The sequence below is a fragment of the Carassius auratus genome, chromosome 44 (assembly GCF_003368295.1).
Source record: "Carassius auratus strain Wakin chromosome 44, ASM336829v1, whole genome shotgun sequence".
NCBI classification, from domain to species: domain Eukaryota; kingdom Metazoa; phylum Chordata; class Actinopteri; order Cypriniformes; family Cyprinidae; genus Carassius; species Carassius auratus.
In genome coordinates this window covers 7,001,504-7,027,425 of record NC_039286.1, presented here as the reverse complement: position 1 = coordinate 7,027,425, position 25,922 = coordinate 7,001,504, and the positions used below count along the sequence as shown (strand labels likewise).

At 38.8% G+C, this 25,922-nt stretch overlaps 3 protein-coding genes and 1 pseudogene across 8 annotated transcripts; 1 reads left to right on the top strand and 3 right to left on the bottom strand.

The window, feature by feature from the left end:
• Positions 1–755: 755 nt before the first annotated feature.
• LOC113062311 (borealin) lies at positions 756–4,288 on the bottom strand. Of its 3 annotated transcripts, none has more exons than XM_026232071.1 (11): positions 4,165–4,288; positions 3,975–4,075; positions 3,773–3,901; positions 3,585–3,622; positions 3,402–3,474; positions 3,252–3,316; positions 2,799–2,881; positions 2,579–2,674; positions 1,741–1,870; positions 1,578–1,664; positions 756–1,118 (listed from the first exon to the last, which is right to left on the bottom strand). In XM_026232071.1, the coding sequence occupies exons 2-11, from the start codon at positions 4,066–4,068 to the stop codon at positions 1,086–1,088; spliced, it is 828 nt and encodes a 275-aa protein (XP_026087856.1). In that variant the 5' UTR covers positions 4,069–4,075; positions 4,165–4,288; the 3' UTR covers positions 756–1,085. The 3 variants fall into 3 exon arrangements, with proteins under 3 accessions (XP_026087856.1, XP_026087857.1, XP_026087855.1); XM_026232072.1 differs by having other exon boundaries at positions 4,237–4,283; XM_026232070.1 differs by having other exon boundaries at positions 3,975–4,241.
• Positions 4,289–4,395: 107 nt separating this feature from the next.
• LOC113062314 (uncharacterized protein C1orf109 homolog) lies at positions 4,396–6,172 on the top strand (annotated as a pseudogene).
• An 86-nt stretch (positions 6,173–6,258) lies between these two features.
• Positions 6,259–9,857, bottom strand: LOC113062312 (claudin-4-like). Its single transcript, XM_026232073.1, has one exon. The coding sequence runs from the start codon at positions 7,801–7,803 to the stop codon at positions 7,117–7,119; it is 687 nt and encodes a 228-aa protein (XP_026087858.1). The 5' UTR covers positions 7,804–9,857; the 3' UTR covers positions 6,259–7,116.
• Positions 9,858–12,141: 2,284 nt separating this feature from the next.
• On the bottom strand, positions 12,142–25,896 carry LOC113062308 (protein argonaute-4). 4 transcript variants are annotated; one of them, XM_026232063.1, is made up of 18 exons: positions 25,742–25,896; positions 22,257–22,428; positions 21,570–21,690; positions 21,253–21,434; positions 21,029–21,165; positions 20,802–20,936; positions 20,231–20,318; positions 19,942–20,089; positions 19,723–19,842; positions 19,432–19,593; positions 17,659–17,807; positions 17,261–17,445; positions 16,309–16,468; positions 15,281–15,596; positions 14,996–15,130; positions 13,959–14,060; positions 13,676–13,875; positions 12,142–13,590 (listed from the first exon to the last, which is right to left on the bottom strand). In XM_026232063.1, exons 1-18 carry the CDS (start codon positions 25,758–25,760, stop codon positions 13,482–13,484), a joined length of 2,640 nt encoding a protein of 879 aa, XP_026087848.1. In that variant the 5' UTR covers positions 25,761–25,896; the 3' UTR covers positions 12,142–13,481. The 4 variants fall into 4 exon arrangements, with proteins under 4 accessions (XP_026087848.1, XP_026087849.1, XP_026087850.1 ...); XM_026232064.1 differs by having other exon boundaries at positions 17,659–17,792; XM_026232065.1 differs by having other exon boundaries at positions 19,465–19,593.
• Between the last annotated feature and the right edge of the window lie 26 nt (positions 25,897–25,922).

The following is a 25,922-nucleotide window of genomic DNA, read 5'->3' as shown; positions in this document are numbered from 1 at the left end:
TTAATTTAAATTATAATATATATATATATATTTATTTTTTCCAGATAATTTCTATAATGAAACTAAAATGCCCATTCATATTGGGGTGTTCCGATTTATATCGTCTATATAGTAATTTAGATTTAAAATTCCTACAAAAATCAAGATTAAGGGGGCAAATATGCCCCCAAATGACTTTTATATTTATATAATCTTATATAATTTATGTCACACGAAGAGTAGTCTCGCGTAGCCAGACCTTCAGTTTCGTTATATTATTTTTGTCATTATCACAGATCCCTTAGAGAAAGCATACTTCTCTTTGTAGACAATAGGCCTATAGGCTTTCAATTTGGCATGGGTCAAGATGAATATGGCTGTAAACTTAGGTATTCACAATCATTCAGTAAATTTTCTCCCCAACCAGTTTTTCTTTTTCATGAGAATGGAGCCAATTTCGTTTGAAACTTAACATCAGTCCACCTGAAAATGTTTTATTCCGCAACCACCAGAGGGCAATCTACTTTAAGTAATACTATAGAACAGGCGCTGTCTTTATCTCTAGGCTGTATGTATGTATGTATGTATGTATGTATGTATATATAAATTTCTCACATGTGTTAATTGAAATGTGCTGGTGAAAGACGAATATTATCGGACATTAACAACTTATTTTTCTTTGCCATCATACACCTTTTCTGTGTTTTTATATCCCTTTTCAGAGCCTGAGAGCTTCTAGTTACCTTATACATATACCATATAAAAAAATAAATAAAGAACTAACCATTTCAGATGGATCCAGTTCATACACATTGATGCAGCATCTCTGTTTCTCCAGTTATCTTATAATAATAATCTTTCAAAACATAGCACAAGGAAAAGGAAGAGACAGCAGGGATGTGGAACCAGGGTCTTTTTAAGGGTCATATTTACAAAAGGAAGTACAGCACATCTTATTTACATTTACCCTTTAAAAGCTCTTGGTAATGAAATTATAGCAAATATTGAAAACATGGAGGAAAAAATTAAAAGCTATTATGGTTATAATACAAAAATAAAAATGGGAAAGGACAGGAGAACGCAATGCTGATGGTTTGAAGGGGAGTTCAGTTTGTTCCACAAAGAGTCGTGAGACGATTCTGCATTAAAAAAAAAAAAAAGGAACATTTATTTTTTATTTCTGCCAATTTAAAAGGTGATATCACTATAAAAACTGATTACATTTAAAGTCAATTTAATTTAAAAGCAACACTATATAATTTTTTCGGTTCAAAATTTGCAAAATGTACATAGTGAGCGAGAACATCATAAATTCCTCTCCCAAAACACTTTTTTGTCTTATCCCAAATCACTATGGTACATTTATAATAAGGGATTATTTTTGGACTATTGTAGTGTGTTCGGGTCATCACCGCTGCAGAACACATACCTGCATGAATCGCCATAGACAAAAGTTATTAATGTTCTTCCTTTGGGATGTGCGCAGTTCTGTTTAACTACTAGAGCACCAAAATTTACATAGTGTTGCTTGAAAATCCATTCAGTAATAGCCATGCCTTCCAGGTAGTTCCATTAAGAATGAACACAGCAACACATACCTGCAGGTTTCTGATACTGCGTAGGGCCCTCTCATCCAGCTGACTCAGATCCACAGAGTCCATTTCACTGGCCAGCAGCTGAATGCACTGAAATGATAAAGAACATGCGTCATGTATGCATACACAGACAATGTGTTTTGCTCCATTAGTAGCAATCACCTACCTCTCCGTTTCCAATGGGGACACTAATGACAATGTCTTCTCCACTGCCAGCAATAGGTGAGCCATTAACAGACATGCTGAACACCTTCTCCCTGTGACGTGGAAGTCTCAATGATGGAGTCTTGGGCAATCTGTCAGAAAAATAGACATTTACACTAATAGTTAGGGTGGACATATGCGCCATTTATACGGGACACGTCCTGGACAGGATTTTAATATTGCCTAAAACATCCAGAGCAGTTGGACCAATAAACATGCAGGTATTGTACACAATCGACCAATCGCGGGGCTGCATGTGAGAAGGTGAGATCTAGAGGGAATGATCAAAGTGATGCAAATATGCACACGTGTTTGTTCATTCGATGGACTTGAAGCATTGCTGCGCACAAATCCAAAAAACAAAAAAAAACAAAGTGCGCCACAATGCTTCAAGTCAAACAAACGAACAAACATGTGAAAGTGAAACGAAAGCATAAGGAGCCCTCTGCTTTGCTCTTTATAGCTCTCAGAAATGTTACACAATGATCAACCTGCACAGTGCAAATAGACAAAACCTGGATATTTTAGGCATTATTAAAAACCTGGACGTGTGCCGTATGAACGGTGCAGTTGGCCACCCTACAAATAGTCCTTCTAAAAATGTCAGGAGTCAGAAGTTTGGGAACCATTTTTAAATTATCTGGACCTTGAGGATGCAAAAATTGTGTTCGGATTACATAAATGGTGAATATGCAATGGCAAGTTTATTTTGATATACTGAAATGGGATCTTGTAGATTGAGAGTTTTTTTTTCTTCTTTCAATACAGTCAATACATTTATTAAAACATCATGAATATACCTTGGGTCAAAACGTGGTGTGATGAGCGGAGTGGTGCCTATGATTGAAGACTCAAGTAAACTTCTAGCAGGAGTGATCAGAGGCTTTCTTGTAGACCTGTGTTCAATAAGCAAACATGGATTCAGACTTTACAAAGACCAATCCATTGGGATTCTGAGAGGCAGCAGAGTTAGGACAAGATCTGTGCGTTTAATATTAGCTGACTGTATAGTTTCTTTACCTTTGGATAGTATTTCCCTGTTTGCTGATGGAGAGCGCTCTGGCTTTCTTGGATGTAGAAGGTGCCTTCTTTGATGCTTTCTTCTACATTAGACAAATTAAAGAGAAAAGGAGTCAGGATCCTGTACACGCAAACAGGGGCCCAATTTTCTCAAGGACTACTATTCCTTAAATTATAAATTACAAACCATTATCTTAGACATAACTAACTTTAGATTAAACAGCAGGGACGACACTCCCTTCAAAATTTCCTAATTAGACATTTAAAAGTGGTAATCCTGATTTTAGATGTAATATGAACATGTTACATATTTTTACATTTATTTCTTGAGGCTCAACGAGTTTTCCACTGCTACATAGTGACATGATGACAATCACATATGTTCATCTAGTCAGTACAATAACTTCAACATGGTTTTAATGCCTTACTTGGTAGATGACAAATACCACAAACCTTCTTCACCGTAGACTTTAGAGGTGCCAAGTTTTCATCCTCCGAGTTTGTACCATTCTTGGCTTCTTTAAATGAGGTGAAAGTGGGAAAATCAGCTTCGAAACTACAGGTAAGAAGGTTTTTCAAGCTGACAGCGGATGCAAAATGTACCTTTGGCAGCAGACTTGGGAATCACATGATTCTCGGCAATAGCAAGCTCCACTTGAGCAGCTTCCTCCCTCACCTGAACAGAGAGAAGACTTCACATAGACCAACAGTGATCGATTTAACAATATTGACGAGTTTACAACATGTAAAGGTAAAAACAAACATGTTTAATGCAAGCAACGTTACCTTTGAATCATCCACTGGTGATTTTGGCTTCTCTATATCTGAAGGTTAAATGAGAACTGTATTTATGTACGATATTGATTCCCATGCTATTTTACCACATATTACCAGACACGACATGGACTATGTCAAATACTGTGCAATAGACAATTTTCTTTTTTTTTTTTTTGCAATTGACAAATATGACTTACTGCAGTACTCGATCCAGTTAATTTTCCTCACTGCCATGGGAAGCTTTATCAGAGCGGTCTTGTAAAGGTTGTCTGCATCTTTCAGAAGATTGTTCGTCTTCTCCTTCAGTCTTTCAACAATTGTATGAACTACAAACAAAGTATAAAGCTTTCCAAATTTGTACACAAATACTTGTATGCAGACACTTGCGACAAATTTTACCTTCATCGTCAAAATCAAGCAAAAAAGCTTCCAGTTTCGGCGTTTTGGAATTCTTCTTGTTTTTAGCATTCTGGGTGCGTTTTCTTGGCGCCATGGTGAACCTGAAAAACAAACACTATGAACTACTTTAACCCCTCGGCGATTAAGCTCATGTATATATTAGTACGTAGTCACTTAAATCGTATTAAACCTATTTAAAGGACATTAATATGTTTCCTAATCTAATAGCCTGGTCTACGTTGAAACACTTTTTCTCACTGACTGCAGAGTTCAGGAAGGGCCTTTTCAAATTTAACGCTACCACGTCAATAAGCCAATCAGCACGCAGCTTTGACGTCCATTTGTAAATACGCTCTGTGCTGTGACCAATAAGATATCGCCTCTCTTAAACGAAGAATCTGGCCAATGGTTGAGTGTTTTACTGTCACAGCTACAGAAAGAAACAAGCGGATTGGTGGATGATGATTATACACATTTTCCCGGAAGGAGCTCTGTTCGCAGTATGCATAATGTGCTTTTACGAAGGAAGCCGAAAGATTTTATAAGCTTTCACAGATGTGATTTGTGGTTTATCAGATACATTTAAATATTGGCGGTGTGTGATTATTATTATTATTAGTATTATTTTGATTGGTAATATGAATCCTCTGTAAAATAACTTTCACAGTGGTTCTCAAGTTCTGCCACTGGAAAGGATTTTTAAAAATGTCCAGTGCTGATTTATTATCATTGCACCAACATCTGCAAAAATGCTTTGATACGTTAAAAGTGAATAAAAGTGTTTGGGACCGTGAAATAGTCACCCTCTCATGAGCTCTCTTGGAAACCTTGCAGTGCAGCTGAAGGCATTGAAAAACGGATTCAGATTGCAAACACACCTCATGCCAATTTCCCTAGTTTACAAGAACGCCTTCATTACAAACTGTCTCTGGCTGTGGATGCAGTTCTGGGTAAACTAGCAGAGAAAATGTGAGTCCTACTAGATAATAATCTTAATGCACATTAAAACCAATATTCATTTGATGTTGTCTTTATTCCCTGGGATGCTGTTCAGAGTGTGCGGGATGCTATCAGTCAACAGGTGTCTGCTGTTTTCCAGTTCTATGAGAAGAACGCAGACACTCTTGACATTGCTGGTTGTGTCTCCAGATCAGCCATCTGTCCCTCCACCTCAGACATGTTAGAGTGGCTTCAAGATGCAGATCGCTATTACCGCCTACAGTATCCTTTAAGTCACATTCCTCATGACCACTGTTGGCATCTATGTTATACTTCATCTCTCTCTGTGTTTGGTTACATGCATTATTTTGCAATGAATCCTCAATTAATCTGGTTAGATTAGTGCAAAGAAGGAACCTCCTGCAGACACTGAAACCCAATGATCTTACGTTAATGGAAACGGCACCAAAGAAATGGGAATCTCTACTTTCAGCTTCTGGAGAGCAGAGAATTGCAGGTATTTCCCCTTTTCTAGAATAGAACTGGAACTATAAACAGGCATAAACAGCGGTTCAGTCTTATCACAAGTGGCCATAAAAACACATTTAATATGTTGATACCAGGTGTAAACAGAGAATCTGATACTGTGCAATTGTTTGGCTGCATCTATTAATCATTAGTTTGTTGTAAAGTGTGACATTTTATAAGTCATAAATTAGAATGCATGTACATGTAATGTATACAAATATATGAAATGTATAATATAAAAATCTGAGACTTTGGTTTCTAAATATATATTTTATTACATATTTTGGTGTTTTAGATGCATTGTGTCAAGTATCATTCTTCATGGAGACTGAATGAATGTCAGCTGTGATATCAAGAAGTCGTTTCCACATCCTGTGTTGGCTGTTGTTCTCAGTATGTCAACGAAGGATCCTTTTTAAAAGAGAGAGAGAGAAAGAGAGAGAGAGAGTGGTATGGTAATGGTGAAACTCAGACTCCTGGATTCATTTTATTTTGTTTTAGCCATTAGCTTGACAAAGACTGACTATCAGTATCATTGTAAGAGCAGTGCTCTATTTTAAAAATGTTGTTATTTAATTTATGCATTTTATTATTTATATTGATAGAAATGATTGCACTGTTGGTGAATATATGTCACATAAAATGTCTTTTTATTTTTTCCTCAAATGGTTCAAGTTTACACAGTTTAAATTAATAAATACAGAGAAATCACAATGAACACAGCAATCAGACATACTGAGTGTGAGTGTACTGTTTCAAAGCACAACAGTGGAAAGCTGTCATTTGTCTACAAGGCACAAGATAGATTTAAAACAAAAAACAAAACAAAAAACACTGCAAAATGGGCCTAAGAATTAATTCTATTGGACTAAAAAACAAACAAAGGTGAATCAAAATGTGGTAAAAACTAACCTATATATAGTTGTCACCAATTGTTGAATACCTTGAATGAACACTTCATACGAGAAATGTGACAAAAGAGAGAGTGACAAACAATAAGGTAAAAGAAAAATGTTTCTGAAAATCTTGGACCCACTGCAATACTATTAGAATATTACTGCTCAAACTCTATATGCTTAATTCTAGATAGACTGTCTTTGATTAAAGTTGCACTCAGTACATTTTTCCACATTGAAACCCTTACCCCTGAAGAAAGGAATAATACTTTTGACAAATTAAAAACAATGTACAATCACGCCTACTGAAGCAAGCTGAGATCACTTGGCCAGCTGTGTTCAATTAAAGTTTAAAGCGTGTCATTCATTCCAATAATTGGGGTATCAATTTTTGAGTGTTAAATAGCAGTCCTGATTTTTTCAATGCTGTTTTGCTAGTGGTGCAGAAATTAGATACATTAAAGCTACAAATTCAAATTTTCAGAAATGACTCTTAAGAATATATGCAAACCAAACAATATAACAGTAAGTACAATATGTCTATTACAGGCAACATAATGAAGGAGCTGTAGTCAACAGCATCAATGTGTCCGATCATGTATGAGCAATGAAAGAAGAAGAGCAGATAAATGGGACTTCATATGGCAGACATGGACATGATCGCCTCAATGACAATGACACAAAATGCATCTGTCCATTGAAACACAAATTACTGAATGCACATTTAATCATTATCCCGGTTTATCCACACCTTCCCACATTTCATTCATTTATCTTAATCATACATACTCCTTAAGAGGCATGGTACTGGTGGTGATTGGCTTTAGCGGATCTGGAGTAGAAGACCTTGAGTTTGCAAAACTACGACCTATGTACCCACGTCTGTACCCTCCTCTCTCGATGTGCGGGCAGGTACTGCTCAGCACTGCCCCGCTGATCATAAGAATCACTGCTGCTGCCCATCCCAGGTAAATGGCCTGACCCAGCTCCCGCTTGTGCTGGAGGGGAACATTGGGGTTGTAGAAGTCCTGCACCACAGTGTTTGCTGTCCAGGAAACCGGCACTAGGACGCACAGGCCTGTCAGGATGAAGAGCACCCCACCGGACAGTGCTATGCCAGCCTTGGCATGGCGATCGTCCCCGGCACAGGTGGTGCACTTCATTCCACAGCAAGAAACGGTGCAGGACAACCAGCCCAAGAAGATAGCAATGCACATCAGTGCCCGTGCTGCCTGGATATCAGGTGGTAGAGCCAGCATGGAGTCGTAGGTCTTACACTGCATATGGCCAGTGGTCTGGTAGATGCAGTTCATCCAGATCCCCTGCCAAACAATTTCGGAGGTCAAGATGTTGCTGCCTATGAACGCCGTGACCTTCCACTGGGGCAGTGCAGTCACTGCTATAGCCATCACCCAACCTGTCACAGCACAGGTGAAGCTGATCAGCTGCATACCTGTGTTCACCATCTCGCCACCCTCTGAGTACCACGCCTCCTCGGGCCACAACCTCGACGACACTTTTCCGCTTTCAGGTGGTCCAACTATAGATAATAGCTTCAGTCCTCCTTGCCCACAGAGTTCGGCACGTTTGTCAATCCTTAGCAAGAAGTTTAGGCCAGACCTTCTTTGAAAGTTCCTTGCTAGACCTCTGTTTTTTCTCTTTCAGAAGTTTGGACTAGTCCCTCTTTTGGTTGCCACGTTTGTCAGTTCTCTGCAAGAAGTCTCAGTCAGTCCTCTTGTCCCTCTCGTGACCTCTCAGTTCTGTCTTTTTCAAATTTCTTAAAGCAAAGTTTTGTTCAGGCGCATACTAGTCCATTTTTTGGTCTCGATAGATTTGCAAATCTTGCGCAAATAGTCTTGGTCAGTCCTCCTCAAAAAGAAACTTGGAACGTTTCTTGGAACAGCGTTTTGTTCAGGCAAATTCTAGTCCATCTTTTGGTTTCTCAAACAGTCGTGTTTACTTTCGCCTAGTCTTTCTTTGAAGTGATGAATAATTGAAGAACTGCTGGCAGTTGTGTCAACTCAACCGATTGGGATTGATTGAACTTCAGTGAGGGTACCACCATCACAGGCTACGTCCAGAGGGTAGAAGTTGGTCTTGTACCACTGTAAAGTGGTGTGGACTTGTTGTCTTCTCGGTAAAGAAAGATCTGCTCTTATCACAGGGACATGTGCCTCTGTTGCAACCCAGTCCGGTGTTGCCTTACCCAAACAGGTCACACCGATTTAATTTGATACCGTGACATAGATGCAGTGGCGGTCAAAGATCCATTACTTCCAAGCACCCAACAAACATCAAACAGACCCTAAACTAGGGTTTGAACTATGGCAAAGGCCTTCGTAAAAAAAAAAATATATATCCACAATTAAAAAGAAAAGTTCTTCAGATGTGAAACCTGTGTGAATAGATGCCAAAAGTAAAGACGTTGTCCTCTTTCAAGCTCTTTAGTTTAGCTGCTCTTATAGAGGAGAGGGTCGTATCGAGAGCAAACACAAAAAAGTGCTGTGCTTCAGGACACTTAGGCAAAGACAATGTTCTGCTCCCTGCAACAAAACCTTCATGGGTTGGTTTCTTGCTGTCAGAGTGGCGATCTCCTATTGGGCAGGCCGATAACACTTACAGGTGTTTCAAGTGTGCCAGTCTCATCCATCTTTGGAAACAATGTCGAGTAAAGCCACTCTCATCCTGAAAGGAAAGCAGTGGATGGCTGGATATAAAGGGAGACAGAGCGAGACAGAGGAGGGAGGGCGAGAGTGGTGTCTGCTAGCAGATCAATTAGCACAAAGACAATCTAGGGGCTGTCAACAATACGCCTCAAAACATTCAGCGCTTTTTAAGGGACGCTGAAAAGAGTGCTTGCCCTTTTCATTTATGAGACTGTTTTGACATAGAAATTGCTTTATAAAGACAGGCTTGTGAGGGTGTTTGCTGTTGTGGGCAATTCTAACGACGACTGTGATGACTAAAAAACCAAAATCCTCTCACTAGTATACCAGTCCATTTTTTTTGTGATGGAGAATATCGGTAATCTACTTCATTTCAAAAACACTGTCATTGTAACAGTGTTTTAGGCAGAAGTGCAAATTAACATGGCTGTCAAGTCGTAAGGGGATATTTTACAAAGGTACAAATGATCTGATTACAGCAATATAAGGTTACCTTGCGAGGTGATTAAAGATGAATTGATAGTGGGGGTGGGGGGCGTATTGTAACTTACATTTTAAAATATAATTATTTGATAGAGACTACCTAGTTATTTCATTCTGCTTTATTGTATTTGTGTCATTTTGCCCTTTTCCTTTGTTTCATTCTTCTCCATAACATGCAAACATTAGAGTCTGAGTTGATGAATTAAATATTACAGCTACAAGATCTCTGGTTTAGGTTTCCTTTCTCTTGTGGCTGCCTCTCCTTGGCAACAGTAGTCATGACAACAGCACAGAACAGGAAATGAGAGTGGGTACACAAAAGAGAGAGAGAAAGAGAGAGAGCGAGCAGATGGATGAGTGATGGCCCACAATGAAGCTCAAGTGTAATTCAACAATCATACAGCATTTTAAATGACAACCTGTGTAATAAAGAAATGTGAACTCTGTAATATCAACAGCTTATCTTAAAGGATCAACAAGTAGTATACACTTCTCAAATGATATTGGGGGATAAAATAAAAAGAGAGAGAAATCCTATTTTCAAGTTCTTTTGTCTGTGGAACACAAAAGGAGTTATTTAAAGCAAAATGTCCAAGCTACTCTTTATCATACAATAAAAAAAAAAAAACTATAAGTTACCAAAGCTATGAAGCAAGTTTTATTTTTTATAGAGTATTTGAAGTGTTTGTCTGTTAAATTCATATGTAAATGTATATAATTCCTACATAAACATACAGCAGAGAAAACCATTTAAGCTGGATAGTAATGAATGAATGAATGAATGGTTTACCTTGTAGAAGCAGGTGTTGCCATCTAGTGGCTCTAAGTTCAATCTATTTTTAGAAAACAAAAAAAAAAGTCCTATAATTAAGAAAATTTTAAACAATCAACATTTAGATCATTTATAACTTCAATAATTGAGAACTACACAATTAGTATTGATGAATTTCTTTTGTTTTTTTCAGTAGGATAACTTCAAAAATGACAGGAGACAGAGGTGTGTGTTACAGGCATAAAATACCAATTTATTACTTTGCACAATAACACAGATATTCCCTGCAGGCTAAAAAAAAAAAAAAAAAAAGGGGGTAGATTTTTCTTTAAAATGTCACAAAGCAAATACAGCAACTGATGGGGCACCAAGATAGGAGAAGCTACAGGAGTCCTGAGCGTTCCCCAGCAGGTCAAAGAAAGTGCCCCTATTGCTATTGGACAAGTCACACAGCTCAGAACACGAGAATAGAACAGCACAAAAAAAAGCTACACACCTGTAAGAAAAACTAAAAATTAAATTACAATACACATTTTTCAAATAACAAAGCCTTATATATCAAATATGAAAAAAAAAAAAAAAAAAATCATGCTCTCTTTAAATCGGGACAGAGAACGGGTTAAAAAGAAGTTTAAGAGGTAATCCTTGTGCAGCGGGCCCTTGGGGCCCACTACATGCAGAGAGGAAGTGCATGTGTGGAGGTGCCACCAGGGCGGCGCCACAGCACTGGAGAGCCCAGGAGCAGAGAGGGAACAAGACAGTGAGTAAAAGGGGTCCTCATTACCATGAGGATGGAAAGAAAGGTTGAGGAGGTCAGTCTTAGCGGCCCAGTGATTGAAGAAAATACCTCGTTTGGGTTGAAGCTCCCAAAGACTGACATCCTCACCCCTTCAGCCCCCAAATCTGTCCCTCAGAGTTATTGACATTTCTGGATAAATTTTTAAAATCTTGAAAATGAGACTGGATAACAATTGCTACACAAAACCGTCTCACTGTATTGATTTACACATTAAAAAAAAAAAATTCTGCACAATAATAAATATTTTATAAGAGATTAGAACAATACTCTGGCATGCAGGCGAGCAGTTTAAATTTGAAAATGTTCCACATAGCCTAAAGAGCTAGTCCACCATATGCACATTCCCACTGATTGATACAAGCAAAAGAAGTACATAAACAATATAAAATGGCAATAAGAATCCAACCAATAGTCACACTGACAAAAGTATTACAGCTTTTATATTGTTCTAGATTTTGGGTTATATTGCTTTGCAATGATATCATGATAGAAACTGGAATTAAAGGTCATTAATAATTTAGTGAAAATGCCTAAAAAGGACACACACACACTCCTCAGTCACGTTATTCTCTGGAAGCTTTGACATCGAGAAACCAATTTAGCATTCAATGCTTAAATCCAACTTATTGCATGTGATGCCCTTGCCCACTTCCTGTTCTTCTTTCATGGGACCAGCGTCCACGCCAACGACAGGCTGGTGCTCAAACTCATTTATAGCAAACCTGCTGCTTTATGGATGGTTTATTACAAAAGGGTTTTGGCAGAGCGGCCCCCCACCGAGGCGTGCGCGCTGGAGACCCTTCAAACTGCACCGGTCGGTGCCGTTCAGTCCAAAGGCAGTGCTTATGCTCGTGTGTCTTAATGTATGGTGTCCTATTTTTAATATTGAAGAGAAAGTTCATTCAGATTTATATTATAGATTCAAGTTCACATACACACAGAAGTAATAAACACACTTTAAGTGTAAAATTCATATAACTGCTGAAGATTGCTAAGATTTACCCCCAAATTTCTGATTTGTCACTACTTACTTTCTATTAACTTGGTACAGAAATGAGCTAAAACTCAAAACTTTGATCTGTTCAAAGTCAAAAAAAAAAAAAAAAAAAACACTTCGTGGACAAACCAAAGCATTTTGGGCCCGCATTACCATTGCCACAACGCTACAAGAATTTAAGCTGTATAAAAAAAGACAAAAAAAACTCTCCATTTACAACCACAATGACTCCTGGATCAATTAATTATTAGACCGAATCGCAGACAACTGATCAATAGCAACATTAAGAACGACAAGAACAACGACTATCTACTCTAACAAATTGTTAAAGTTTACCACAAAAACCATTTATATTAAACTCTTACAAATCTGATTTGAATCTTATGTATAAATGCATAAAAGGAAGAGTGCTGTATGTTGCAAGCCTAGCCTATCAGACGGTGCTTTAGCGCTACGTCTGTAACTGTGCAATGGCCATACCTTTCAACCCTGCAAAATAAACTTCCGAATAAGATGTACGTGTTTCCAGTCTTGCCACAGGCAGAATAGCACCTGTACCAAGCCCTGTTTGCCCAGGTCCAACAACCCCAACTCTCACAGAGGAGACGATGGGTAATGCTACTGCTACACAAAACCATCAGCTTATGAAAGCCTGTTAGATCATCAAGAAGAATATGCTTATAGAGCTGCAAATATTTATATATTTGTATATATCTGTGTGTGTTGTTAAAAAAAAAAAAAAAAAAAAAAAGGCATTTACAGCAGTTTGCTCCTAGATTTCCCTTTACATTTCAGTGGCCTGCCATGAGACATAAACCTACATTCACACAAACAAACACACATCCACACAAGCGCACAAAATGGCAGTGGGTAATGGGTATGTATACCAAGGTCACCTCGTTTGTAAAAGACTGAAAGGAGAGTCAAAAATACGACCATAAAAAGGAGAAAAACAAATCCATCCAATTCAACCCAACCTCCCCGACATGCAAGATCCACCCAACCCGCCCCAAAAGACATGTGACAAGATTCAGCCAATGGTGGCTTGAGGTAAAAGTAGACAGAGTCCAGCTTAGCTGAGAGAGCCAGAGCTGCCCTGACCAATGGCGCAGGTTTGCTCATACTCAGTGTATATTACAAATTAAAAAGACATTCAAAATCAAAAGAGAAATGAAAAGTTAAAAATGGCTCAATTTGATTTTTTTTTCTCTGTGCATTGGAGGCCAAAAGCCTCTCAGTGCAGGACTGCTGGTAGAGGTTGGTTCTTCTGAGGCCGACCAATTTTGACTCGACTGACAGATGGCCCCCTGGCTTCAGAACTGCTTTGCTCCAGACAAAGACGCGATAGAGAGAAACGGGAAGAGAGAGAGAGAGAGAGAGAGAGACAGACTGAAGGAGTGTAGAATTGCGTCTCCTGCTGGCTGACGTCAGGCGAAGTACATAGTGTGCTGGGTATCATAGTGAATCTGGACCGCCTTTGCCAAGGCCTGAGGGTCTCGGCCATTACTCTGTCCTGATACGTGACTGCCCTCAGCACTGCACACAGAAATGATACAGAAAGCATTAAAATAATTTTATTAACTTTACAAGATAGTCCTATTAATAATGATATGCTAATAACCTGTCATGGTCTTTGTCCACTAAGTGGTAGCGGGCACGGAATGCCACAAGCCGTGCGTAGTAGGCTGGTGCGGGGATAGAGACGGAGCGGGTGCAGCGCACATAGGTGTGGCAGAGCTGGTAAGTCAAAAGTTGCAGTTCATCGGCTGTGAAACAGTTATCATCCCACAAGACGTGATAGTGGGAGGGACGGCTTGTGCCCTGTGGATAGGAAATGCAAATGTGTGAAATCTTGAATGGAAAAATTGATAAATTAGAAAATAAGCAACTGGGCTGTGACTCACCTGGATACCAGCATGGCTGCACAGGTAGAAGTCAAACTCTGAGGGGTGTGTAATGGTGCTGTCCACTGTAGTGCCTGCTGGGACATTGCCACTCTTCCCAACCTAAGTCAAAGAAATTTGTATACAAGATTTACAAGTCTTCCTCTGTATGTCTACTACGCATATTCTGACCATGAACCACCCACTTAGACAGTCAGAAATGACAAACCACAGTTTTGTAAAAAACATTATTCACACATTTCAAATTTATTCTACACTACTAATGCCATTCTCATCAAAACGTTCTGCTGAGTGGCTGGTTCCATGAAGCCCCTCCCTCAGATTTAAACCATGGGCTCTGATGCGGGCTCAGTGTTTGTGATTCGCTAACCACCTAGTGCACATCCAGAAACATCACACCCCTTTTAACATTATGGGTAGTTGGGTGTTCCCAGGGGCAGGGTTTATGTAAAGATCGGGGTTAGTGATGTCACAAACTCAGGAAACAGCTTGTTGTAATTCTACCAGACGTTTTTTGTAGTCCTTAAACAGCCATTTCTTTAAAAGAAAATCTCTCCCATCTCCCTTTGCATTGAACTCTTGAGCATCGTAACTTTGCAAACGTTATTTGTGCTCGAACAACAACAACAAAAACCACATTACGCACTAACTACAGTTCAATAAGTGAAATTACAAATCAACCACCCCTTTAACCAAAGAAGAGGCAGTTTAACAACTCTCTTAAGAGGTCTTAAACAGTTAAACACAGTACCTAATAAATAAAACAAAAAAAATTGAAGCTTTACATTTGATTGAAAATGAGGAATCATACACTCATCTAATCTTACGGATTAGATTTCAGTAAGATTGTGGTAAAAGAACTTACCACAAAATATTTAGCAGCTCAACTGTTGCAACATTGATTATAATAAACATTTCTTGAGTAGCAAATCAGCATATTAGAATGCTTTTTGAAGGATCATGTGACTGGAGTGCAGTAAAAAAAAAAAAAAAAAAAAAAAAAAACACCACACCGACAACATCTACTGGAAACTCACCCTCTCAGCTTTGTCAGAGCAAAAGAGTCGGGTGTGGTGACGTTTCTGCACTACGATGTAGGTGATTCCTGGTCTGTAGTCCTCTTCTAGACTGATGCAAGCTTTCCTGATGGCGATCAGCTCTGGCCAGGCAACCTGCACAAGACAATATTAAAATATTACTTTTAGAAGAAAAACTGAACATAACATTTATCCTTCCCAAAATTTTATTTAAATAAAATCAGCTTTCAAATATTATCAATGTAGCAGCAGTCAGAATCCATGCCTCATCTCCGGATGACTCACCTGCTTCATCTGGCCCTCAGAGACTCCTCCTCGGTAGTAGATGATGCGAGTGGGCTTGAATCGAGTAGACTTGTAGAACTGAATGAGGAGCTCTCGCACCATGTTGGTAAGATCTTGGATGACTTCCTGGCTGTAGAACTGTTCCTGGGACAGGTCCTGGCGTGAGGTTTGCACTCGCACGGTGGCACAATAGCGGCTAGGATGCCCATCCATGCTTCCCACCACAGCTGCAATGGATGGTTTCTTCCCATCGCCTGCAGGTGGGTGAGTGACATCAGCCCCCAAGAAGATGACCGGCTGCTGGAACACTGAGGGCCTGATGGAAAGCAAAAACAGACATATGAAGGAACAGAATAAGTTTCCTTTCTTTGTTTGGGGAATTTTCAGCCTGACAATGCATTAAAGCTCTTTAAAATTGCCTATGACTGTCAATCCTGTTGCTAGGCAATGTTTTTTTTTTGTGGACTAAAAATGAACATTTTATGCAAGCATGGAACCATTTCACAAGACATGTTGTTTCAATGGTCATCAGCATCGTAAATCCTTCAAAGTTTTTTGTATTTAAATTGTTATGTACATTAATAAAACTATATTTTCTATTATATTACCAAATTACAAAAAAAAAAACAAAAAAAAAAACATTGTTAACGCCAAGGAGAGAGTGTTTTTTTTATACAGCGTCTATGATAGTGACAGCAAATTGGACATTGTTCTTTCTACTGACTGCCATTAACAATTGTATTTTTTTTTAATTAAAACTTTTTTGTATTTTTTTGAAAATCATAAAAACAACGTTTTTTTTTTTTTTTTTTGCTATTTGAGCAAATGGAAATGCAAAAATATATATTTTGATAGTCTCCTATTCCCTGCTATGAAGACTTCTGCTGCTGAGAAACTTGGAAATGTGAAAAAGTCCATTGTTTGGGTCCAATAGGCATTACAATATGAAAATCACAAACTGGGCTAAAAGATGCATGGGTATTAATTTCAAATAATTCAGTACCAAATTTCTTTTTTCCAAATCCCACCTTTGATGTGGCACCAGTACATTGTTGATGCCTCCTAGCTTGGCGTTGATCTTCAGACAAAGATTGGACAGGGTCTGAGGGGACGTCTTCACCACATTTTTCACCTGAACACATTGAGTGGCCATTCCCAGCAGAGTATCTCCCACACGCTTCACTTCCGCTGGAGACGCACAAAACCACTTTAGTATCACAGTAGTGCTGGGCGATATGGCCAGTATAATTTTTTTTCATACCAGTTGATATATATCGATAATTATCAAAGGCAGATTTTTGCTCCTAAAGTAAACGTTGTAGAAACCAGATCATTAATTGTGATTTTAAACTAAACTCTCTTTATGGTCAGAACTTGACAAACCCTTCACATATTAAAATGCTTTCCACTTTTCCAGTCATTTTTCCTTAAAAAATAATATATTACGGTAATAGAAAATGTAACTTAGTTTATGCATGTTCTAATGCGTGATATTGTTTCAAATCGTGAAACAAGTTTGTGTTGCCTGACTTTGATGCCATGCATCTTCAGTAAAGTTTGCAGTGCAGACTGCAATACTAATAATATTACACTTTTTGTCTATTATGTACATTTGACGGTAGTTTGAGTTGACAGTAGTAGCAGCAAGACTAAGGATGCAGATGTCAATTTATTCATTATCAAAACAGTTCATTAAATTGTACCATCTGTAAAAATTTGAACAACTATTTTTATGAGACATTTTATTCTGACTGAGGGGTTTACGTTTAAGTTAAAAATTAACCATTGGTCTTTCACAATAGCATACATTTAGATCATGATAACCACAGTTAGAACCAAACATAGCACCTCAATATCATGTTAAAAGTGTAAAAGCTATAGCTTAAATTACAAAAAATACTGCAATTGTATTCCATTATTCGATTATCGCCCAGCCCTAGATCACAGTGTTCAATGCTTCAACAGAGGATCTTTCTTTACCATAGACTGGTGTTTTCCCAGGCAGAATGACCACAATGAGCTGTAGTCCCACATAAGACATCTTTAGATGCTTGAACATCGGCTCCACACTGTCTGCTCCCTGGGCGTACTTGCAGAAGCAGGGCTGGCCTTGGATGGGCATCCCTGCGTCCTTGGAGATTTTACGCAGCTGGTCAGTGAAACTCCTATACATACAAAGAAAAATAAACCTTAATCAAGCCCTTATAGAAAGATGTTTGAAAATGTTTTTCAATGTTTGAATATCCTTTTCAAACCATAAATTTAAACCAAATTTTCAAAATCAAAAGGTTTATAATAAGTGTTTTACTCAAAATCATTGCATCTTTAGGAGAAGATTAAGAGAGACTACAGAAAAATTATAAATTGAAAATCCTTACTTGAGCAAATCTTCTCGGCATTGTTTCTGTGGTGCGAAGCAGGCTACGGCCCACACCTTGATCTCTATACCCGCATAAAACTGTTTTCCCCTCATGTCCCAGACACCCTGGTTGGGTGTGGCCACGGTCTTGTTCTGGGGAGAGAGTCCCTACACTCTTAGTGAATCTCTCATTCTCATCAAGAGATACACATTCTACCCAATACCCAACAAAACCCAACCCCACCCGACTCAAGCAGGCCTGGGCTAATAGCAGAACCTAGACTGCAAAAAAGACCCACCGCCAACCTCCCATTGGTTAAACACAGAATTTTATAATATTTTAAAAGAATTTAGTCTAAAAATGCAGTACAAATTATCTGTAAAGGTCAAGCATGAAGCAAGTAAATTCATGCAATAACAAAAATCATTCATTCAAGGAGGATTGCATCTGAAATATCAATACAGGAGTTATTTGAATTTAATACAAAAAAAGAAGTGCTCCAGTGTTCAGGGCGTATGAAATACTCTGAAAAGGTCCACAATAACAATTTTACAATAAACATTGTAAATTGTAAACATTGAAAAAACATTATATTTGATGAAATTTCAATACTACTACTACACAATATAATACAATACAATAAAAAGGCCCTAAAGACTGGAGCATCTGAGATAACAAGTACACAAGCAAGATGTCAGAGATAATGGTTACTCAGAAATTTCAGATTAGTTCATTACAAATTAATAACAGTGATAATATTGACTGCTCCCATATTTAATGCATAGTACAAGTTAGTGACAGCGAATAAGTGAAATTTAGTAGCAAAGACACAAGGTTGCATCTCTTTACATACAACAGTTTCTCCAACTTAACTAAAACAACTATTGTTTGCAAAGAGAAAGCAATCTCCCAAAAGGTTGTTATCTCACAGGAATGAAGATAAAACTCTACTGGAAGGGTTACTTTTAAAAAACATCCTGTAAGTTTCAGAACTCGGCTTTCTTGTTAAGTCTATAAATTGCTTACATTGAAGCCAATCTGCCAAAACGACAGGTTGTGAATGTGCCACTTTATTGATGTAACAGTGTGGCTAAACATCGGCCCCGCAAAAGACGAAGCCTGCTTCCTTCTGATCGCAACATCAGAAAATAGTGGATGAACTTTCTTTTTAAGGAATATCCAGACCCTGTCAAGGTCCTTAGTTTAATTCATTTTACCGCGGATTCATTTACAAACAAAGCACAATTCAATACAGAATTTGTGAGGAATATTGCATCTAAAAGATGATACTGTGCCGACTGTATTGGATCCGACAGTCATGTCGCACCACATGACAGATTAACTGTTTTTATTATTTGGTCACAATTGCTTTGTTTTTACAGATCGTTTGATAGGTTGTGTATTTATGCATTTTTTACATAAATCACAGCAGCATCCATCTATGAAGGATGTAGGCTGTCAAACATTAGCCAATCATAGCAGTGGCAGTTTACTTCTGAGTCTACAATCTGGCACATCTAATGGATGTATCTTTATGTAAAGATTTTGATAACATTATAAGTAGACCTCTGAGAACAGTTCAAAATAAAAACGAAGGCAGTTCATGACCCCTTTAAAACAGATTGTTTATTTTGCTGAACAGCATTGGCCAAAACACACCAGTGGAGTCTGATCATCATTCCTTTGGTTAGTCCATTCATCCCACGACAACACACACACACACACACGTACACACATGCCATTGCTCCCAGCCCACCCGTACTCACCCTGCACCCGAGCCCCAGTACTCACCCTGCTACAGTCCCTCCCAGTGTCTGTACTCACCCGGCCCCCATACTGAAGCATGGGCGCTGGGAGGACCCGCCCAGTCACCTCTGTCATATCATTGTGAACCACAATGCCAAACTCTTTCAGGTAAGGGTCAGGCCCGCCCACCATGCTGTTACTTTTGACCTGAAAGGATTAACAAGAGATTTAGTGATAAATATTGTATAAACAAAGTGTCTGGCTCTTTTAATCATGAGACTTGACTTCCCTTTGTACTGCTGCCATATTGAGCATTTCTCAGCAAGTGCCACTCACCAGTCTGCTGATCTCTTCCTGTCTGTCTGGGGCTGAGCGGGCCGTAGCTTTAATCATGGTCGAGGTCTGGTTATCTGTTAGTTTCTTTATACAGCGCTGTCCTGCCACTATGTTACAAACCTTTATGGAGGATACAAGATGAGTGCCAAGTCAAATCACATTCATTTCTGTACATCTGGAAGCTGGGAAAACACTTCATATGATTTGCGTGTCTCTTACCTCAAGGGGCAGATAGGTGTGCTTCTGTTCTTGCCCCACCTGGAGGCAGGGCAGGTGGGGGTATTTGAGCTGCAGGCTGTACTTTTGTTTAAAATACTGGGCAACAGTGCACTCCATAGCTTGTCCATTCTCAAGCTGCAAAGGAAATCTAAAGAAATGTGCAGAAAATAAGTGGAAATCACTGAGGGGTATATAACATAACTCATAAATAGTATTTTAAATGCTTAACCATATATTACAGCAAATGCTGATAAAAAAAAAAAAAAAAAAAAAAAAAAAAAGCACTAACGTCTGATGGCTGGCTGGGCGTCGTGTGACATTGCACACACGGTACTTCCTCTTCATCTGGCCGCAGTGTGTGACCTCCACTTTCAGTCCTAAACACACAATGATATTAACTCAGCAATTCAATACACAACCACAATTGAAGCAGTCATGGCCCTTGATGTGGCATCATGTCACTTGATGTGAAGTGACAGTAAAGATGTCACAAAAGATTGACATTTCAAATAATAGTTGCTCTTTTGAAAAAAATACTGGTTTCCACACAAATTTTAAGCAATAACGGTTTTTAACATTGATGAGAAGTGTTTTTTGAACCCTAAATCATCTTAGAAAAATTGTATGTTGAAAATTCAGCTTTGCCATCACAGGAATAAATGTTAAAATATATTAAAATAGAAACCAGTTATTCAATTGTAATAATATTTAAATAGTGTTGTTTCAAATATAATTTTGATCAAATAAAGGTAGCCTTGGTGAGCATAAGAGTAAGAGAGTCTTCAAAAAACTTTTGACCAGTGGTTTAAGTTAAGCTAAATTACATAAACCATTTTACAGCAAAATGCTTCACCGCTCACCTCGAATCTCCTTGGTGAACTTGACACGTTGTGAATCTGTGAGGGGCTTGGTCTGCTCATTGATGTTCTGGATGTCCAGAACCTCACACATGAACTCAATGACAGGCTGGGCTCGGTAGAAAGCTGTAGCTGACACTGCAGTGTGAGGGAGATTTTTTTTTTAAATGGGCACTATCAAAATTTACAAAAACACATAGAAGGGAAAGACTTTGGAAGATAAAATATACCATCTATGTTGAGCATCATGTTCCACATCGCTGGACGGACAGACTGATGGAAACCAAACCAAACCTCCCTCCCTCCTCCCAGCGGGTGGTAATACCCCTCTGGTGGCGAGAAGAAGGAACGACCTACTGGAGTGTACCTGTATCAAAAAGTACGAAAGGCAAACCCGAAATATGAGTTTTCACAACTCACCTGAACAGACAGGGTTTCAGAGACTGTGGCTTACCGCATGGAGGGCAGGTGACGAGTGATGACATCCAGAGCCTGTACAGAATCCTCCGGGACCTCGTTCAAGTGACCAGACAAAGCTTCCAGGAGCATCTGCAGACTCACCACTGACACCCACTGCAGAGACACCTTGAAGGTCTGATCCTTCCCTTCACCTGGCAATGTCACCTCCAGATCCACCTGCATCACAGGTCAAGAACGTTTATTTTTAAAAGGAGCTTTTCTCCTTGCAATTAGAAGTTAAACAAGGATATGGTTACATTTCTTAAACATCTGGGGACACACAAAAAATGAATGGGATCAAGCTTTGGTTACCCGGTCTCTCCCGATGGGTAGTGGATTTGCTGTATACATGTTCCTCTTGCCATCATAACCAGGCTGCCTGTCCCCAAAGATCTGCATCTTAAAATGTCTCACCATTGTGTCCACCACCTCTCTATAGCAATAAAACATGTCCCAAATTAACAATAATTTGAATACATTTCCACTGCTGATTAGCAATTTTCACAAATACATGCCCAAAATAAATAAACTGTTAAACAATAGTGTGTGTGAGTCCGCGTATGTATTTTATTAATTTTTTTAGGAAACTAATGCTTTTAATCAGCAAGGATGCATTAAACTGATTAAATGTGACAGTGAAGACATTTATAACATTACAAAAGATTTCTATTTAAACATTCTACTCAAAGAATTTCCATAAAAACATTAGGAAGCACAACTGTTTACAAGATTGACAAGAATACATTTTTCTTGAGCACCAAAGCAGCATATTAGAATGATTTTTGAAGGATCATGTGACACTGAAGACTGGAGTGATGGAAAATAAATATATGCAGCCCTGGTGAACATAAAGCTCATTACGGGACTAGTTTTGATAGAACTCTTATTTTGAATGGTAGTGCAAATTAAATCGGACTGTCTGAATGCTGTAAGTGTACAATTCAGAATATATAAATGGGTGTTAATTTATTTGAAAGATCTTTATCTGCTTGGACTAACCTGTTGACCCGGCGGGGTCGCTTTTCAGGCTTGATGTCAATGTCATAATGGTAGACGTCGATCTTGGGGATCTGCACCTGGAAGTGATTGGCCAGCAGGCGAATCGGCTTCCCCACCGTACCCAAGCCGGGCCGGCGTGGTGGTTGGAAGAGGGAGGTAGGGGCAGGCGGGCCTAGAAGAAACAAACAATAATTTTATTTAGATGAAGCCAAGAGGCAAAACTTTCACTTGATGTAGTAGAACCCACTTAGGGATGCATCGATCCGATACTCGGGATCAGTTTCAGCTCCGATACTGGCTTTAGTATTAATACTTTTCTGCACAATCAAATATTATTAATAGTCTTTCTTGCTCTGTCCTATCTATGATATGTTGCTGCCTTTATTACTGTGCTATATATTTAAAAGAAATGTCTTTTATATATTTCTATATAAATGTATATAATGTTTTTTTACATTAATATATTTTACAACAATACAAAAAGCAATGTGTACATTTTACCAGATTTCATATTGATTTACTTTTATTTGTAAATAAAATATTTTACTAGATTTTATAAAATTATTGTGCACCCGTGATTTTTCTAGAATCTAGAGTATCTTTTGTTGCTAAATTATCTACTAACCTAGTTTATAATAGTAATATCTTTGTCATGGATTATTATTATTTATTTATTTTTCATTTGTTATTCATTAAAATGAAGTTGTGTATATGTAGTGGATTGTGTTTAACACAAAAAAAGAGTGATGAGGCAGGCAGGCAGCCCCACAAAGCCATCCAAAAAAAAATAAAAAATTGTGTCCACCACTGCAGAGAGACTGGGATTATGCCAACACAACCAATCAAATAATTTTCCTGTTTTTATATTAAAACATGATGGACAATTGAAATGTAGTCCTATTTAATCCAAACAGACATCAATAAAGCAGGAACATTCACTTCCTTATTTCAAAATGTACATGAATGTTTCTCCTTATTTTCAAAATGTTTTTTTTTTTTTTTTTTTGGGGGGGGGGGGGTGAATGGCTACTGGGGCACATCAGAGAGATGTTTGCAGTGGTCTAAGCCCCTCACAGATCCACAAGCTCCAGTTAGCAAGCCAAGTGGCAAAAAATACAATAAGGAGCCTCTATAACCACGCTCTCATCCCTTCCACATACTGTCTGCCTATGGCTCCCCTTCCTCAACGCCAACAAAGCGCTCTGAACATGAACACAGCTGGGGTGGAGAGATGGGGGAAAACCAACATTCATCAAAAACTAAGAGGACTCTATATATAGACCACTCAGCTGTTACACTTCACACACAAGAAGTGTCAGACACGGTTGCTAAAAGTGGGCAGCTACTGCCTTCTTTCTGCAATCAGGGTCTAACTGCACTCAATATGGATCATGTGCTTTGTGGTATCCTGATGCTTTCAAATGCATTATGCGTAAAGTAATCCATGAACAAAAAAAGCACTGGATTGCTTATTTGATCCAGAACATCTAACAACTGCCTGTCAAACTAGTAGTCATTTAAAGTGTGAGGCCATGTTGAAAATGGAAAACCATCTTAGCATCTACTGAATACTGTTAAGAATACACCATTACATACAGGGATTCTGCAGGTTTTATGAAGTTTAAATTTAAGCCCAAAAAAATCAAGTAGACACCATTAAAATAATTTATTGCATGAACAATACATCTATGTTTCAAAGGTTACGTCGATAACGATTATGCAATTAATGCAACTCTTAACATGACAATTATACAAAAATCAAGGATGCTTTAAATGAACATGCCACATTTATTTTTACTCCGCTGCATTGCAAATGTCAACAAGAAGATCCTGTAATTTGGCAATGAAAAATGAAAATTCCAAACTATATCCTGCATGCAGTATCTCTCTGCTGGAGGACAACATGTTAAAAGTGTCATGCTGTGATCTAAATGGCATGATAGGCTTAAACTGAGGGGCATCTGGAGTAGGTGATGACACGGTAATGACACTGAGGTCTCATGACACAGGCAGATCACCTGGATTACACAGCGGATGCTAGACATGACAAAGACATGTAGGATCCAGGTTAACTGCATACTGAATCACACCACAACCACAATAAATAAATCCAGATCTGTAAGAGGATGCAGCTACCCAAACAAAAGCTGCGTGTACAGCCATTGAGCTTTCATACATTTACTCTTTTTAGATTACCAAATATTACTTTTTTTTTTGGTAGTAATAGACCAAAACAATGCTGGTGTTGGTTGGAAGAGGCCACAATACTCTGACAGCTACAGAATGTCAATGAACAAGCATTTTCAGAGCTTTATTGTGCTCAAGCTCAGAATTAAACAACTGTTAAATACTGCAATCAACATACACTGTCATTCTAGCAAACACTTCGATGGCAGATCGTTAGCATTGCCTGACCTCACAGCTTAAGAAAAGAAGTTAGATTTACCAAGCAACATGCACCCTATTCATTTTCTTAAGCATGCTCACTAACAAAGTGCTAATTAGGAGTCATTTAGAAGCCTTTTACATTTGTCCAATAAACAAACGTGATTAGAGACAATTCTTATTGAATAAAAATTAAGTTAATGAGCCAGAAGACCTGCACGATTAATTTAAAGCATCATTTGAGATTAGCAGGAGCACTGAAGCATTAACAAACAAAATGAAAACAAATGCATGGCAATCTGAAGAAGTCAAACCAAACTAGCTCTCCAAAAAGTATACTTCGCTTAATCATCATGCATGTCACGGTCTAAAAACATAATTAAGGCTATTTGCCAGAGGTCAGCGAGTTCATTTTTACAGTAAGAACGGCTGATCGTTAGCTGTCCATAGAGTTAGGTACGTGATATTGGCGCATAAAGTCCTGTCAACCGTTATCCTCTGGCATGGTCAGCCTTTAGGCATAAACAAACGCACATGGTGATCACAATGCGCCAACAATAAAAAAAAAAGGCCAGAGAGAGGGAGAAAAAAAACCTTTTCCGCGCGTGTATCAACTACAAAGCACCCGAGCGTTCTATTTGCGTTTCAAGCTCGCGCAACACATTCATAACGATATTTGTACACTTGACTATCAAACCGTCGAGGAAGAAACGAAAAATGTGCCATTTTTTAAATAAAGGACGTGCTATTTACTATGCAGGGGTGTTCAGGGCAGACGCGGAAGAAAGATGCGTGTGGTTAAATCCCCACCACCACACAATGCCGTTCTGTCTTCCGCAATGGACTAAAACAATGTAACGTAACGCTTATTCAGTTATAAACACACACTTGTTAGCTACCTAAAAACTCGTTCCCCGATGTTTATAGCGATTATCAACAGCTTTGTGTCGTTAGTACGGTTTTGACAAGCGGGCGTAGTGTGATAGGAGATTGTTTTCGTTTTTTACGTCGAGGCCTAAACAGCGCGCTGCCGCGGGCCCTAGTGAGCAGCGCAACGGCCCGCGCTACGCTGTCACACGGCTCATTTTTTTAGCACTTACCGGGTCCGAGCGCTTCCATGGCCGAGGGCTCTCTCTCCGTCTCAGTCCCGGCCTGGCGGCTCCGTACCGACACTGAAATTGGGGGCGGTATCTCGAAGCTTAAAGTGGCTAATTTAAGAAATGGAAGGATGCGTATATGTGCAGCGCTCTGCCTGCGTTCTTTGAGTGATTTAAAGCAGAT